The 14337-nt window shown below is 38.2% G+C and overlaps 1 protein-coding gene across 1 annotated transcript in view; it reads left to right on the top strand.

Moving 5' to 3' along the window:
- The first annotated feature begins 1396 nt into the window (after nt 1-1396).
- The window catches only part of IL31RA (interleukin 31 receptor A), a 94337-nt gene continuing 81396 nt past the window's right edge, over nt 1397-14337 (top strand). The window contains exons 1-4 of the mRNA XM_006891543.1: nt 1397-1451; nt 10433-10553; nt 12019-12179; nt 13959-14110. Of these exons, the coding sequence (XP_006891605.1) occupies nt 1397-1451; nt 10433-10553; nt 12019-12179; nt 13959-14110 (489 nt within the window). The remainder of the gene's footprint in view (nt 1452-10432; nt 10554-12018; nt 12180-13958; nt 14111-14337) is intronic.

Here is a 14337-nt window from a genome sequence, read left to right as displayed (position 1 = left end):
CAGAGCGGAGTTTAGGGCTGTTGTACATAGGGTCGCTATGAGTCGCAGGCGACTCAACGGCACATAACAACAACAACAACAACAATAAGGAGTACTGGCAGCACAATGGTTAAATGCTTGACTTGCTAACCAAAAGGTTGACAGTTTGAACCCACCAACCACTCTGTAGAAGAGAAGATCTGGTGGGCTCCTTCTGTGAAGATTTCAGACTAGGAAATCCAATGGGTCAGTTCTACTCTGTCCTATTGAGTAAGAAACAACTATAAGTCAGAAATGACTTGATAAGACACATCAACAACCATGTACCTTAAATGCTGAGACTTCAGAAAGGCCCCAGTTTCAAAGAGTTTCCTGCATATAGCAAGATGCCATCGTATGTGGCAGGCACTAGAGTGGAAGTAAAGCAATGTGTAATTGTAGGGGACACAAGGAAGAAACTGATGGACTGGTCAACTCCATCCTCTCAGAAAAGCATAGTCTCTTTAGATGAGTCTCCGTAGATGAGTCTTGAAAGACAGATTAATCAGACAAAAATAGGAGAGAAGACATTCTAGCAGAGGGAACTGCAAAAGACAAGATGAGAAATAACATGGTGGATTTGGAAAACTGAGTTATTCCATTTGACTGACTAGCTTGAGAATCACGGTGGAGAACAGAGAACCTCAGCTCCACACAGACTTGCAACTCTTTTTCTCATGGTAAATACTACTGACAGCTGGTATACTTTCTTATTACACAGTTGAGTGGATAATAGATGAAAGGGAAAAAAATCATTCTCATTACATATTTTGAAAACATTGACTGGGACCCCATAATTCTCCCTTCCTCACCCTTAACCATCCTACCCCCCCTCCCTTTTCCCTACCCTCTTTGGACTTTTATCCACATCTTACTAGTTAACCTTCTGTTTTGAGAATAATGGTTTTATGCAGTATTAGTATTTATGAAACTGAGTTAGTTCACTCAGCATAATGCTCTTTAGCTTCTTCCATATTATAGTCATGAAAAGATGGAGTAATAGTTGGAGTATATCTATGATGAGTAATTTTATAAAATGCAGTGTATGGGAATGATTGTCTGAAACACCTGCAAATGAAGGAATGTGTGAAACACAATATACATGAATGAAACACAGTGTATATGATCTTTGTAAACCAATAAAAAATGCAAAAAAAGAATAGGGAGGGAAAACATTGACTGAAGTTGATAGAGTAATCATTGAAGGATCTATGCGACGATAGTCAAGCAATTAAACAAGAAACCTTTTTTCCATAAACACTAGAGTCTGTGCAATATAACTGGAAATAGAGTTCTTTCAAGAGACAGGAAACAAATGGGTTTTGATTAATGACAGTTTTGGGTCTCTCCCCAGCCTACCTGCAGTAACGTGAGGATGATGTGGTCTGTAGCACTGTGGCTATTCCCTCTACTCTGCAGATTCAGCTTGGCAGGTATGACTGCATGTATCTTTTTATGTGTCATTTGATTTCTACTATGTTTTTTGAATGAGAATTGTTAACTTTGAAACAAAGGACATGGACATCCATATCCATGATGACAAGAGGGATTTTGTGAACTTCCTGAACTTGTATGTGTATACATTATACCTGTGGTATATGTGCATTTTGGCAAGATGGCTTATCATAACTTCGAAGGAAGATGTAAGCTCTCCCAAATTTTAGAGCAATAGTAAATATTTCAAACAAAACATAAATACACATAAAAATATATATACACAATTTTCACATACTTGCCATAAATGTGAAGAGTGTATAGTGAACTAATGAAACAACAAGGATTCAAATTGAAGGTTATGGCCCTACTATCTGTATAATATCCTGCAGATCTTTGGGTTGGCAGAGCAATTCCTTACCTCTAAGTCACCATTGCTCACTAAATTAGGATAGGTACATTGATTACCTACTTCAATACGAAGTGGAAAGCAGGATGGTTTATGGGTGGACTCTCCATACATAGCAGTTCTATCCACAAATCTAACCCTGGGAATGACAACAACAAGTAAAACAAGAAAGTAGATGTGAAATATCATAGGTTTCTTTTTATTTTAAGTCTTCCCCTGATTTGCTGACTTAATAAAACTAAGTGACCTTTAAATCATATATAGGATTTATTGCTTGGCCTTTGTTAGAAAATATTTTCCTTAAAACAACTGAGATATCATCTTATCCCAGCAATAATAGCAAAGTTCAATGGAGCAGAGATTGGAACTTTTATTTACTTCTGGTGGGATTGTAAAAAAGGTGCAATCTCTATGGAAGGCAGACTGATGCTTTCTCAAAAAGTTGGAAATAGAAATAACATTTGACCCAGCAATTCCACTACTGGTAAAATACCCTAAAGAACCAGAGCTACAACTCATACAGATGTTTGCACAACCAAGTTTATTGCTGCATTATTCACAATAGCAAAGAGATGGAAGCAATCCAAGTACCCATCAACAAATGAATGGATAGAAAACTATTGTATATTCACAATGGAGTACTACACAGTACTGAAAAGCAAGGAATTTGTAAAACGTTACACAACATGGATGATCCTGGATGACATTATGCTGAGTGAAATATCTCAGTACAAAAGGACAAATCCTGCATAACCCTATTGTTATAAAACAGGATTGACGTGAGGGTAGGGGTAACTAGGAAAAGAGGGAATAGATAATTAACATTGCATTGGAACAGATGAAGGAAAGATCTGTTTAAAAGAAGTATATGATTAGGCAATATCTGTATGACAACAGCCTAGAATAAGAGGAGCATTGCAGAGTGGACTGGAGGAAGGGAAAGACAGGGAAAATAAAGGAAAAAAATTATTTTCTTCCATGAATAGATATAATAAGCTAGTTTCCTGTACACTGTTTGGAAAAAAAATTTTCCACTTGTATTTATTTAATACTTTAGTGAATTTTATTCCAATTTTTTCGTAAACATATTTTGTTTTTAGATTCTTTTCCCTCTTCCTTCTCCCCTCACTGTTAACTCTCCAAGATTGACTGGGTATGAAAACCTTAGCTTTTTATAGTAGGCTTATATAACTCAAAGGTACATGATTCAGATCTACTGGCTACTCCATGAGAGAAGAATGAGCAGTCTCCTTTTGTGAGATTACACTGCCTCCAAAATCCTCCTGGAGGGTCAACCATGAGTTGGTTTAACACTATGATCCATAACAACTACTATGATTATCATCTTGTGACTGACATAATTTGTCAAGTTTCATTCATGTTATTCAGTATTTCATGACTTCTTGATTATTTTTCAGTGATGCATAATACAATATTGTATGACTATATCATAAAGAGTTTCTTTAGCCATTCGGCTGTTGAGAGATAAGCAGTTGGATTTTCCAACTCAACTACTGAAAATAATGCTACAATAAACATGGATCTGTACATGTCAGTTTGTGCCACAACTCATATTTCTTTCAGATATTCAAGTAGCTGAATTGTTAGATCAAATGATATTTCTATTCTTACTTTTCTAAGGTGGGTTGACATGGTGACTGTGGCAATGTGTTTGAGAGTGTCAGAGATTGTGAGGGGGATGGGGAACACAGGATAGGAGACTGTTCAGATTGATGGTTGGTAAAGGTCTCTATGAGTTGTACTCGACTCGACAGCACCTAACAACAATAACAGCCACATTTATAAGAAATAACCAAACTAGTTTCCAATAGCAGTTGCATCATTTTGCATTACCAGTAGTAGTATTTGACAGTTCCAATCTCTATACCCTTACCAACATTTGTTATTTGTGGTTTTATGGAACATTGCTTCAGTTGCAGGGGTGAGAAGGTATCTCATTGTTGTTTTGATGTGTATCAACCAAGGTACTCTTTAGAGACAAAGATGGTAAAACTTCATCTCACATTCATTGGGTATATTGTCAGATCAGGTCAGGTCAGTCCTTGTAAAAATGGATGGTGCTGGGAAAGGTCAGAGAAAGAGAGGAAGACCCTCAACAAGGTAAATTGACACAGTGAGTCTAACAATAGGCTTGAGCATGTCAGAGATCATGACAATGGCACAGGACAGGGAAAAACAGTTAATGATCACGAGCATTTTGTCTTGTGTTTTTTTTTGTCATTTTGGATTTCTTCGTTGGTGATAGATATATTCGTGTCCTCTGCCAATTAGTAAGTGGGTCTTTTGTCTTATTGAGATGTTGAAGTTTTCTAGAAATTTTAGAGATTGGTCTTTTGTCAGATGTGTCATTGCCAATTTCCCCACCCCCCCACCCCAGGCTGTATGTTCCCTTTTTATTCATCTGGAGAAGTCTTTTATAGGGGGAGAGGGAGAATAATTTATACTTAGCAAGCTGGACTCAGTTTAGATGTTCTCAATTTTGTTGGCAACATCCGAAGCATCACAGTCAGGATCCAGACGAACATAGGCCTTTTTCTCTCCGTTAGGCCTAATCAACATGTCAGTCTTGGCCACATCAATGTCATAGAGCTTCTTCACAGCTTGTTTGATTTGGTGCTTGTGGCCTTGATATCCCTAGTGAACACAAGTGTGTTGTTGTCCTCTGTCTTCTTCATGTCTGGCTCAGTGATCAGGAGAAACTAGATGATGATATAGTGGTCAAGCTCATTTCTCCCGGGGCACTCTTCCAGCAGTATTTGTCCTGCCTTTGGTGGGTGATGTGCAGATCCTCTCTCTCTCTCTTTCTGTGTGTGTGTGACTGTGTGGTTGTGGATGCCCTTCAGGACTGCCTTCTTGTTTCTTGGCCTTTAATGCCTTTGCTTCGGCTTTAGTTTTGGAAGGGACAGGCACTTCCTTCTCCATTTCTGGTGTTATCTTCATAGAAAGTGGAGAAGTCTTTTGATGTGCACTAAATAGCAAACCAACCATAAATAAAACGCAAACACATTATGACTGAATCAAGACTGACTTAGATGGTGTTCCATTAGGTTTGAGAGGATGTTGTGTGGGAGGAGATTGCCTATCTTTCTTCTGAAAGATGTTGGTGGATTAAAACTGCTGTCAATGTGTGGCCTTTGGGTTAGTGGTGAAACTCACTAGAGGATTTGTCACCAGGGCTCACATAAGGATTTCATTTTCAGAAATTCCAATCTTCTATTTTATTCTCTGTTGCTTGTACACATTCAGTTATACGTGATTAGTCTATTTCTATAGTTTGCCCCATTCTCAGTTTTTTTCTTTAATGACCTTTATAGTGTTTTATTTTACATCTAAGTCCTTGATCCACTGTGACTTAGTTTTTGTGTATGGTGTGAGGTATGAATCTTGTTTCAATTTTCTGGAAATAGATACCTAGTTTTGCTAGCACCATTTGTTAAAGAGGTTGGCTTTTCCCCGATTAATGCATTTAATCTCTGTATGAGAAGTCAGTTCTCTATGTTCTTGTTGTTGTTGTTATGTGCTGTTGAATTGAATATGACTCAGAGTGACTTTAGGAACAACAGACCTGAACCCTGTCCTATCTCGTGCCATTCCCATCATCTCTGACATACTTGAGCCCATTGCTTCAGTCACTGTGTCAATCCAGCTTATGGGGGTCTTCTTGTCTTTCGCTGATCCTCCACCTTTCCAAGCATGAAGTTGCTTTCCAAGGGATGTCCTCCCCTACTAATACATCCAGAGGATGAGAGATGAAGGAAGCTGTGCCATCTTTGCCTCCAAGGAGCACTCAGGCTATATTTTATCCAAGACATATTTGTTTGCTCTCCTGCCTGTCCATGGGATATTCAGTATTCAAAGACTCCAATTCTTCTTTTGTCATCCTTATTTACTGTCTAGCTCTCACTGCATAGCAAGTGATTAAAAAGACCATGGTCTGAATCATGTGCACCTTAGTCTTCAAACTGATATCAAACTGACTTCTCTGATACCGGTTGTCTGTAGTGGGTGGATTTCTTTCTGGGCTCTCCATTCTGTTCCATTGATTGCTACTGTACCAATACCAATACCAATATCTTTTTTTTTAATTTTACTTTATTAATTTTAATGAACATTTACAGATATTTTAGATTTCCATTTATTCATTGTTGCATTTTTCTCCCTGCCCAACCCTCCCCTCAGTTTGTTCTTCTCTTTGAAAAGTAAAAGAAAAATTTCTTCATTGGTATACAATCCCCCCACCCCTAGTACAGTCTACTATGCAACCTTCATTCTGAACTCTTGTCATAACCATAAATACCCAATCATATATAGCTTTTAAACTGTTCTCTCTCCCATCTGTTTCAATGCAGTATACATAATTTTTCTCAGTCTTACCCCAACCCTGATGTCAGTCCCGTTCTACAACAGTGGCACTATGCAGTATTTGTCTTTTTGTGACTAAGATTTTTCGCCTAGTAATAGTATTGTGCCTATTCTAGTAGGTTTTGCGGTCAAGAAATATGAGACCTCATGCATTCTTTTTCAGTCTCATTGTGCTTATTCAAGGTTTCTTTTCTTTCCATAGAAAGTTGGTAGTGACTTTTCCCTAATTTATTTGAAAGGTGCTAATCTAGATTGAGATTGCAGTGTATTTATGGATTCCTTTTATACAATTACCATTTTCACAATGGTAAATCTTCCGATGCACGAGCATGGTATGGTTTTCCATTTATGTAGGTCTCTTCAGTTTTCTTGTAGTAGTGTTTTTTTCATTTCCTTGCTTAGTTCTTTTGTATCTCAGGTTAGATTAATTCTTAGTATTTCATCTTTTGGTTGATTCTTTTAAATATCATTGTTTTTCTTATTTCTTTTTCAGAGCTCTCTGTATTTCTGTAGAAGATGGGAATTTTTGTATTTTGCCACTTTGCTGAATTGATAAATTTTAAATAGTCTTGCTGTGCCTTTGGCCTTGTCTAAGTATAGGATCATATCATCTGTAAATATAATTTCTCTTCCTCTTTACCATTGTGGGTGCCTTTTATTTCTTTGTCTTGCCTTTCTGCTCCTGGTAGGACTTACAATGCAGTACTGGATAGAAGTGATGATAAATGGAAAATTGATCTGGTTCCTATTCACTTTCCATGGAGGGTAATACTGGACATTAGTTTCATATGTATGCTTTTAATTATACTGAGGAATTTCCCCTCTAGTCTGATTTTGTTGAATGCTTTATTGGGAAAAGGTGTTGAATTTTGTCACATACGTCTTTTATATCAATTGAGATGATCAGATATCACTTTTCCTTTGTTTTATTTATGTGGTTAATTACACTGATTGTTTTCCAATATTGAACCGACCTTTTCATATCTGATGTAAATCCCATTTGGTCATGAGAAATGAGTTTTTAAAATACAATGTTAGAGTCTGTTGAGTAGGGCTTTAGTGGCAAGAAGCTGTACTGCAATCTTGAAGGCATGCAGTTTGAATCCACCAGCTGCTCCACAGGAGGATGGGCAATCTCCTCCCATGTGATTAACTGCCTCTGAAAACCTGCTGGAGAGTCAGCTATGGGTCAGCTCCGACTCTACAGTACAAAACAACAACAACAGGGTTTTGTTGAGAATTTTGGCATCTTTGTTGATGAGTGATGCTGGTCTGTTATTGTCTTTTCTGAGTGCTGCTTTTGCCTATCTTTGGCATCAGGGTTATACTTGGTCATAAAATGACTTTTTGATTATTCCATCTTTTTCTATATTCTGAAGTAGTTTGAGTAGAATTGGTGTCAGCTCTTCTCTGAACAGTACACGACCAAAAGGGAGTCCCGGTGACCTACCTGTAAGAAGTGGCACTGCAATCTCAAGAGCTCCAGATTCAAATCCTCTAGCTGCTCCGCGAGAGAAAGGGGGCAATCTCCTGTGCAATTTCCTGCCTCTGAAAACCTGCTGGAGCATTAGCTGGTTGGTTCTGACTCCACTGTACTCAGCAACATCATGACCAAAGAATAAGCAGAAGAGACAGAGAAACACTACTTGTTTCTTTGTTCTATAGGAAACGATCCGTTCTGATATCTTGCTAAGAGGCAGTGGGTGGTCTAGACTGTAGGGTCTTTTCAGTTGCTTCCTATGCATCTGGAAGTTAGGCAGTGAGTAGGAAAGACAGAAAAGGAATGATATTGTTAAACTGTGTTGGCACTGCACTGAAACAGATGAGGGAGATAATTTAAAAGGGATATATGATTGGGTATTCTTGTCATGACTGGAGTCCAGAATGAAGGCTGTACGGTGGAGTGGACTTGGAGGGAAGGACTGCATAACAATGAAAGAGATTTTTCTTTTACTTTTCAAGGAGAAGAGTGAATTGGGGTTAGGGGGTGGGCAAGGAGAAAAGTGCAACAATGAATGAATGGAAACCCTAAGTCTCTGTAAACTTTTCATTAAAATTAATTTAAAAAGAACAAGAATAAAAAAAAATTGTGTTGGCAAAGAGTGTTGAATATACCCTAGACTGCCAAAAGAATATATCTTTTAAAAAATTTTTATTTTATATTCATTTATTTAGAAAGTTCATATACATTGTTTTTCACTCCAGATCTTTCTTTCCCCTTTCCTTTGCCCATCCCTCCCTCCACCTATCAAATTGACCCCGTGATTAAGCCTCCCGCCATCCATCCTCAGCCCTCTGCTTCCCTCTCCCCACCTTGGATCCTCTTTCACATTCTACAATAATGGTCTTATTCAATATTTGTCCTTGTGGGACTGAGTTAGCTCACTCAGCATAATGCTCTCCAGTCCCTCCCAAGTTAGGTAATAATTTACAAAATCATTGCTCCTGCGTGCTGCATAGTATTCCATCTTGTAAATGCACCATAATTTCTCAATCCATTCATTTATGGTTGGACATTTGGGCTGTTTCCATGTTCTTGTGTTAGTGAATAATGCTCCCATGAACACTGGTGTTCAAATCTCCATTTGTGCCTCAGTTCTCCCTTACTCTTATTTGTTACTGGAATAATTCTAATTATTTGATTCTGATTATAATAATTCTGCTTTCTCCCTGTTGTTCTTGTTGTTAGGTACCACTGAGTTGACGACAATTGACAGCAACCCTGTGAAAACAGATCTGAACCTTGACCTGTCCTATACCATCTTTATGATCTCTGATATATTTGGGCCATTTGTTATAGACACTGTGTTAGTCCATCTTGTTCAAGGTCGTTTCTTTCTCTGAGCCTCCACTTTTTCCAGCATACTGTCATTTTCCAAAGATAGACATCTTCTGACAATATGCCCAAAGTATGTGAGATACAGTTTTGCTGTCCTTGCCTCTAAGAAGCACCTGATCACACTTCCTCCAAGACAGATTTGTTTATTCTTTTGGCAATCCATTACTCTTATCCAACACCACATTCAAAGACATCAGTTCTTCTTCTGACATCCTTATTCATTGTCTAACTTTCTTGCACGGGAAGCGAAAGAAAAATACCATGACTTAGATCAGGCACAACTTAGTCTTTAAACTGATATCTTTGCTCTTTATTACTTTGGAGAGGTCCTTGATAGCTGATTTTTCTAGTGCAATATATCTTTTGATTGCATGACTGTTGTTACTATGGGTGTTGTTTGTCGATCCAAGTAAAATGAAATTGTTGACTTCAATCTTTTCTCCATCTATTATGGCCTTGACTCTTGGTCCAGTGGTGTGAATTTTTCTTTTCTTGATGTTGAGATGTAATCTATATTGAAGGTTGTAGTGTCTGATTTTCTGCAGCAAGCTCTTCATGTCTTCTTCACTTTCTGCAAGCCAAGTTGTGTCATCTGCATAACACAGATTGTTGAGTTTTCCTTCAGGCCTGATGTCATTCTTTTTCAGCTTGAATAATTTGCTCAGCATACAGATTGAATAGATGAAGGGAAAGAATGCTACCTTGGAATGGCATCCACTTCCTAAACAACATGCCTCTGGAAACTCTATGAACTTGTCGATTGTTGTAGAGGGGCTCCAGGCCTTTTGTTCACAGGGTTGCTATGAGTCATGCTCAACTCAAAGGCAATCAACAACAACAATAGTCTTTTCTTGCTCTGTTCATACAAATACTTCTTGGCCTATGTGTAAATTTCCTGTGGACACAATTAAGTCTTTGAGGATACTCATTTCAGAAGTTATAAACTGGGTATGAGGAGATTACTCATGTTTATCCTATGCAGCAGCTGGTGAATTCAAACCACTTGCCTTTGAGTTGATGGTGCAACTCCTTATCCACTAGGCCACCAGAGTTCCCTATAGGATAGTACTGCTTTGTCCTTGAAAGAGGGAGAAAGATGGGCATTTTTCTCCAGCATGATTTGCAGCCTCTGAAAACCTGCTGGAGAGCCAACTGTGAGTGAGTTTTGGCTTGATGGCACATAACAAGAACAACTCTGTCCTATAGGGTTGCTGAAAATTGGAATCTATTTGATTTGTTAATGGCACCCAGTGATAACAGCAAATTATATCTAATTTTCCTAAAAATATCCCATGGTGACAGTATTGATCCTATACTGAAATAGTGTTTTCTTTCTTTTCCTTTCTCAGCTCCACCACATAAGCCTGAGAACATTTCTTGCATCTACTACTACAGGCATAATTTCACTTGTACGTGGAGCCCAAAAAAGGAAGCCAATGACACATGGTACACAGTTAAGAGAAATTATCAGTAAGTTACATAAATTTGTGTGCTATCAGTTGGGAGTTAAAAGAGGAAAGAGAGGTTCTTGGTTCTACCATGACTGGAGTCATTCATAAAATAAAAGGCATTTTCAATTGTAGAGTCTGGGTGACATTTCAGAAGCTGTAAACAGGACAAGAGGAGATTTCTCATTTTTCTCCCTTGCAACAGCTGTTGAACACAAACCACCTGACTTTGGGTTGGCAGTGCAACTCCTTACTTAATAGGCCACCAGAGCTCCCTCTCTAAGCTTGAAGGCCATTACAAACCCAAATGGTGATCTTTAAGTTACAGTTTACTCTTTAAAAAAAAAATAATAATAATAAGGATGATTAAGGCCCAATAATGCACGATCCAAATGACTTGTCTTTTCACATACTTCTTAATTCTAGGCCCAATGCTGAAGAAGAAGTAGTAATAGAATGAAAACCTGGAAACTTTAATTGGTTTACTCATATATTTCTATTTTCTCCTTCATCTGAATGGCTTGTCATTATTTTTACCAGCTGAGCATGTAGAATGCCTTAGAACATTAGAATCAGGCATCCCTAGACTCCTAGTACTCCCCGACTGGTTTGTTTTTGTGAATTTATCACCTACTCCAAGTAGAATATTAGGGTTTCTCTGTGGATAGGGTGCAATAGTGTTAAGAACAAAAATCTATGGATGCTCAAAACAAAAGGATATACTATGGCTTTGAGGAAGAAGAGGGAGAGTTAGATATATCTTCATGAAGGGACTTGGCTTTTCACCTCAGACTCTAAGGAGATCTGCACACGTGGGGAAGGAGAGAAAGTATTTAGCAAGGTTACAGCATGAGTAAACACAAATATTTTCAACCTCATTAACAGTAATAATAATATCTCCTATTTCTTAACTACTTATACCCCCATGGGGTGCCTACCATTTTTAAACTGCTTAACATGGACTAATTTTTTTTAACCCTCAGGGACCACCCTGTGTTACAAGCACATTATTAGCTTCACTTTATAGATGGGAAAACTAGGGTGCAGAGGTAAGATATTTACCCAAGGCAGAGAGTTCATAAAAGGCAAAGATAGAATTCATACCTAATGGGTCTCCAGAGCTGCTGCGTTTGAAACCATTGTAGATCATGACCCAGAGGGTCAATATTTCTTCTAACAATAAGAGTAGGAAATCTTTGAGGCTTCTTTTGGTTCCAAGAGTCCGTTTATCCACGTGTTCAAGCAAATACTGGCACCCTGCACAATGGGCCCCTGTCTAGGTCTCAGCCCTGCTACCTCACTCACTATCTCCATTCTCCTTGAAAGTAAGGAATTGGGAGAGACTAATCTAAATCCTGAACTGTAGAATCATCAGAGAAACATGGGGTGTTAACTAGCAAATAAAAAGCTTTGTACGTTGAGTACAGTTATGTTGCCAAACTGCTGTACAAAACTTACGTTGAATCACTTTTTTTTCCTTTCCAAAGCCAAAATAAAAGCGATATTTGTACAAGTAAAAATCGTGCTTCGTGTTCCTTTTTCCATCCAAGAGTTACATACCCAGATGTTTACATCATTGAGGTGGAAGCTCAAAATAAAGATGGCATCAGTAAGTCTGATACAACAGTGTGGACCTTAGATAACATAGGTAAGAGTTATTTGATATCCTTACATAATCTCTTATTAGAAGACATTCTGTATGAAAACAGGCATTTGTGGACTCAGTGGTAGAATCAAATCCAAAGGGTGTTATTCCCATTGCTGCCTCTGAAAAACCAGCTGATGGGTCACTTATGAATTGGTTCTGACTTTATAGTACATAACAATGACAATATATGGATATTTATTCAGATCGTTTGTGCATATTAAAATTGAGTGATTTAACTTTTTGTTGCTGATCTTTAGAAGCTAGAGTTGGTGGGTTTTTTTTCCCCTTTTGTATTCTGGGTGTTTTTTAGTTTAGGGTTTTACTTGTTGTGTGCTGTCGAATCAGATCTAACTGGCACAGGAGGCAATAGCCCTTCCTTCTCCAGCAGAGCATCTGCTGGATTGAAACTGCAAACCTTCGGGACTGCAATGTAGCTTCTTATCACTAAACTACCAGAGTTCCCTTTTCTTTTGTATTCTTAATACAAGTTCCTTATCAGATATTGTTGTTATGCTCTGAGTCAGAATCAATTCATAGCTGACCCTGCAGTAGGTTTTCAGAGACAGTAAAATGCTTGGAAGGAAGTTGCCCCTCTTTTCCCTAAGAACTTCTGGTGCCTCCGAACTACCTGCCTTTGAGTTGGCAGTGCTCTTTCCCACTGACCTCAAGAGCTATGACTTTCAAATATTTTCCCTTTGTTTTGGTCAGCTATCTATTTCCTTTAGAGTATTCTTTGGAACACAAAAGACATTCAAGTTTGACCAAGTCTTAAGGCTCCCTTTTATTTCCCTCCTTTTTTTTTAAATACATTATTTTATTTTATTTTATTAATTTTTTATGAACATTTACAAAGATTTTGGATTTCCATTCATTCATTGTTGCACTATTTTCTCTACCCCTCTCCCCATTTTGTTCTTCTTTCCCCCCCCTTGAAAGTCTGTTTTAATTGTCCCATTGCCACAGTGCTTGTCAAAACCAGTTCTGATTAAGCTCCTCTGTCAGTGTGTCCTTTGCCTTTCCCTATCACTCCTCTCTGAGAGAGACTTCACCCTGATTCATAAGGGAAAGGGGACAGCGTATTCTCTTAGCTACTTCCTGCTGAAAAGGAATGCTGTAGGTTTCAGGGTGAAGATCTTCTCTCACTACTCTAAAGGGCCCCTCTGGCAATAGGAAATACATAGACTATTGTGGAGATTGATTTTGGAATTTAGATGCACTGTTATCAATTGTGCTTAGCCATACATGTTCACATCCTTGAAGATGCATCATGGAACTGTTGCAGCCTAGAAGATACAAATTTAACTAACAAATTAAAAGTACATGAGTCCCTCCTTCTTGACATAGAATATGATCTGATCTGATCTGATCTGATCTGATCTGATCTGATCTGCTGTTTATGTGGACCATCAAGTTGGAACTGACAGCAGGTTTTCAGAGGCAGTTAATTGCATGGGAGGAGATAGACCATCTTTCTACTCGGAGGAGCTGGTGGATTCAAACCGTGTGCCTTTGGGATTACAGAGCAGCTTCTTACCATTAGGCCACCAAAGCTCCCTAGATCAGATCAGACCAGTAGGATACTGATTTTGAAAAACTTTCAGAACATGTGCTATCTTCATTGAACATCTGCGTTTGCTTTGCCTTCCTATACCACCTGCATATTGTGGGCCACACGAAATGCACTCTCATTTCTTATCTAACCCTTTTTCCTTTTAATTTTGGGTGGGTCTTGCCTTTTATCCTTTTGGATAATGAAAACAGTATGATTTTTATTTTCAGTGAAAATTGAACCACTCAAAATTTATGATGTGAACCCAATTTTGGGTGTTAAGCAAATGGTTCAGATAAAATGGAGAAGACCTGTATTAGCACCTGTGTCAGCCACATTAAACTACACACTTCGATTCAGGACCGTAAATAGCACCAAATGGGTAAGTTATGCCAATATATTTCCGTTAGGGGGATCAAGGAGGCTTATTAACAAAATTTGTTGACCTGGAGTGATTTTCTTCATGTTCTACATTCATTTAAAAAAAAAAGAGAATAGTGAATTCTCTTCTCAAGTTTCCACTTGAATTTTTAGACAGGGAAAAAAATCCGTAGTGAACCCTGGTGGCATAGTGCATTCTGGTTTGGACTTCTTTTTTTTTTTTTTGGT

This window comes from Elephantulus edwardii, unplaced genomic scaffold, assembly GCF_000299155.1.
Source record: "Elephantulus edwardii isolate Elephantulus edwardi_28Jun2011 unplaced genomic scaffold, EleEdw1.0 scaffold00099, whole genome shotgun sequence".
Classification (NCBI taxonomy): Eukaryota; Metazoa; Chordata; class Mammalia; order Macroscelidea; family Macroscelididae; genus Elephantulus; species Elephantulus edwardii.
Note: the sequence above shows the minus strand (reverse complement) of the source record. Positions and strands in the feature narration are given on the sequence as shown.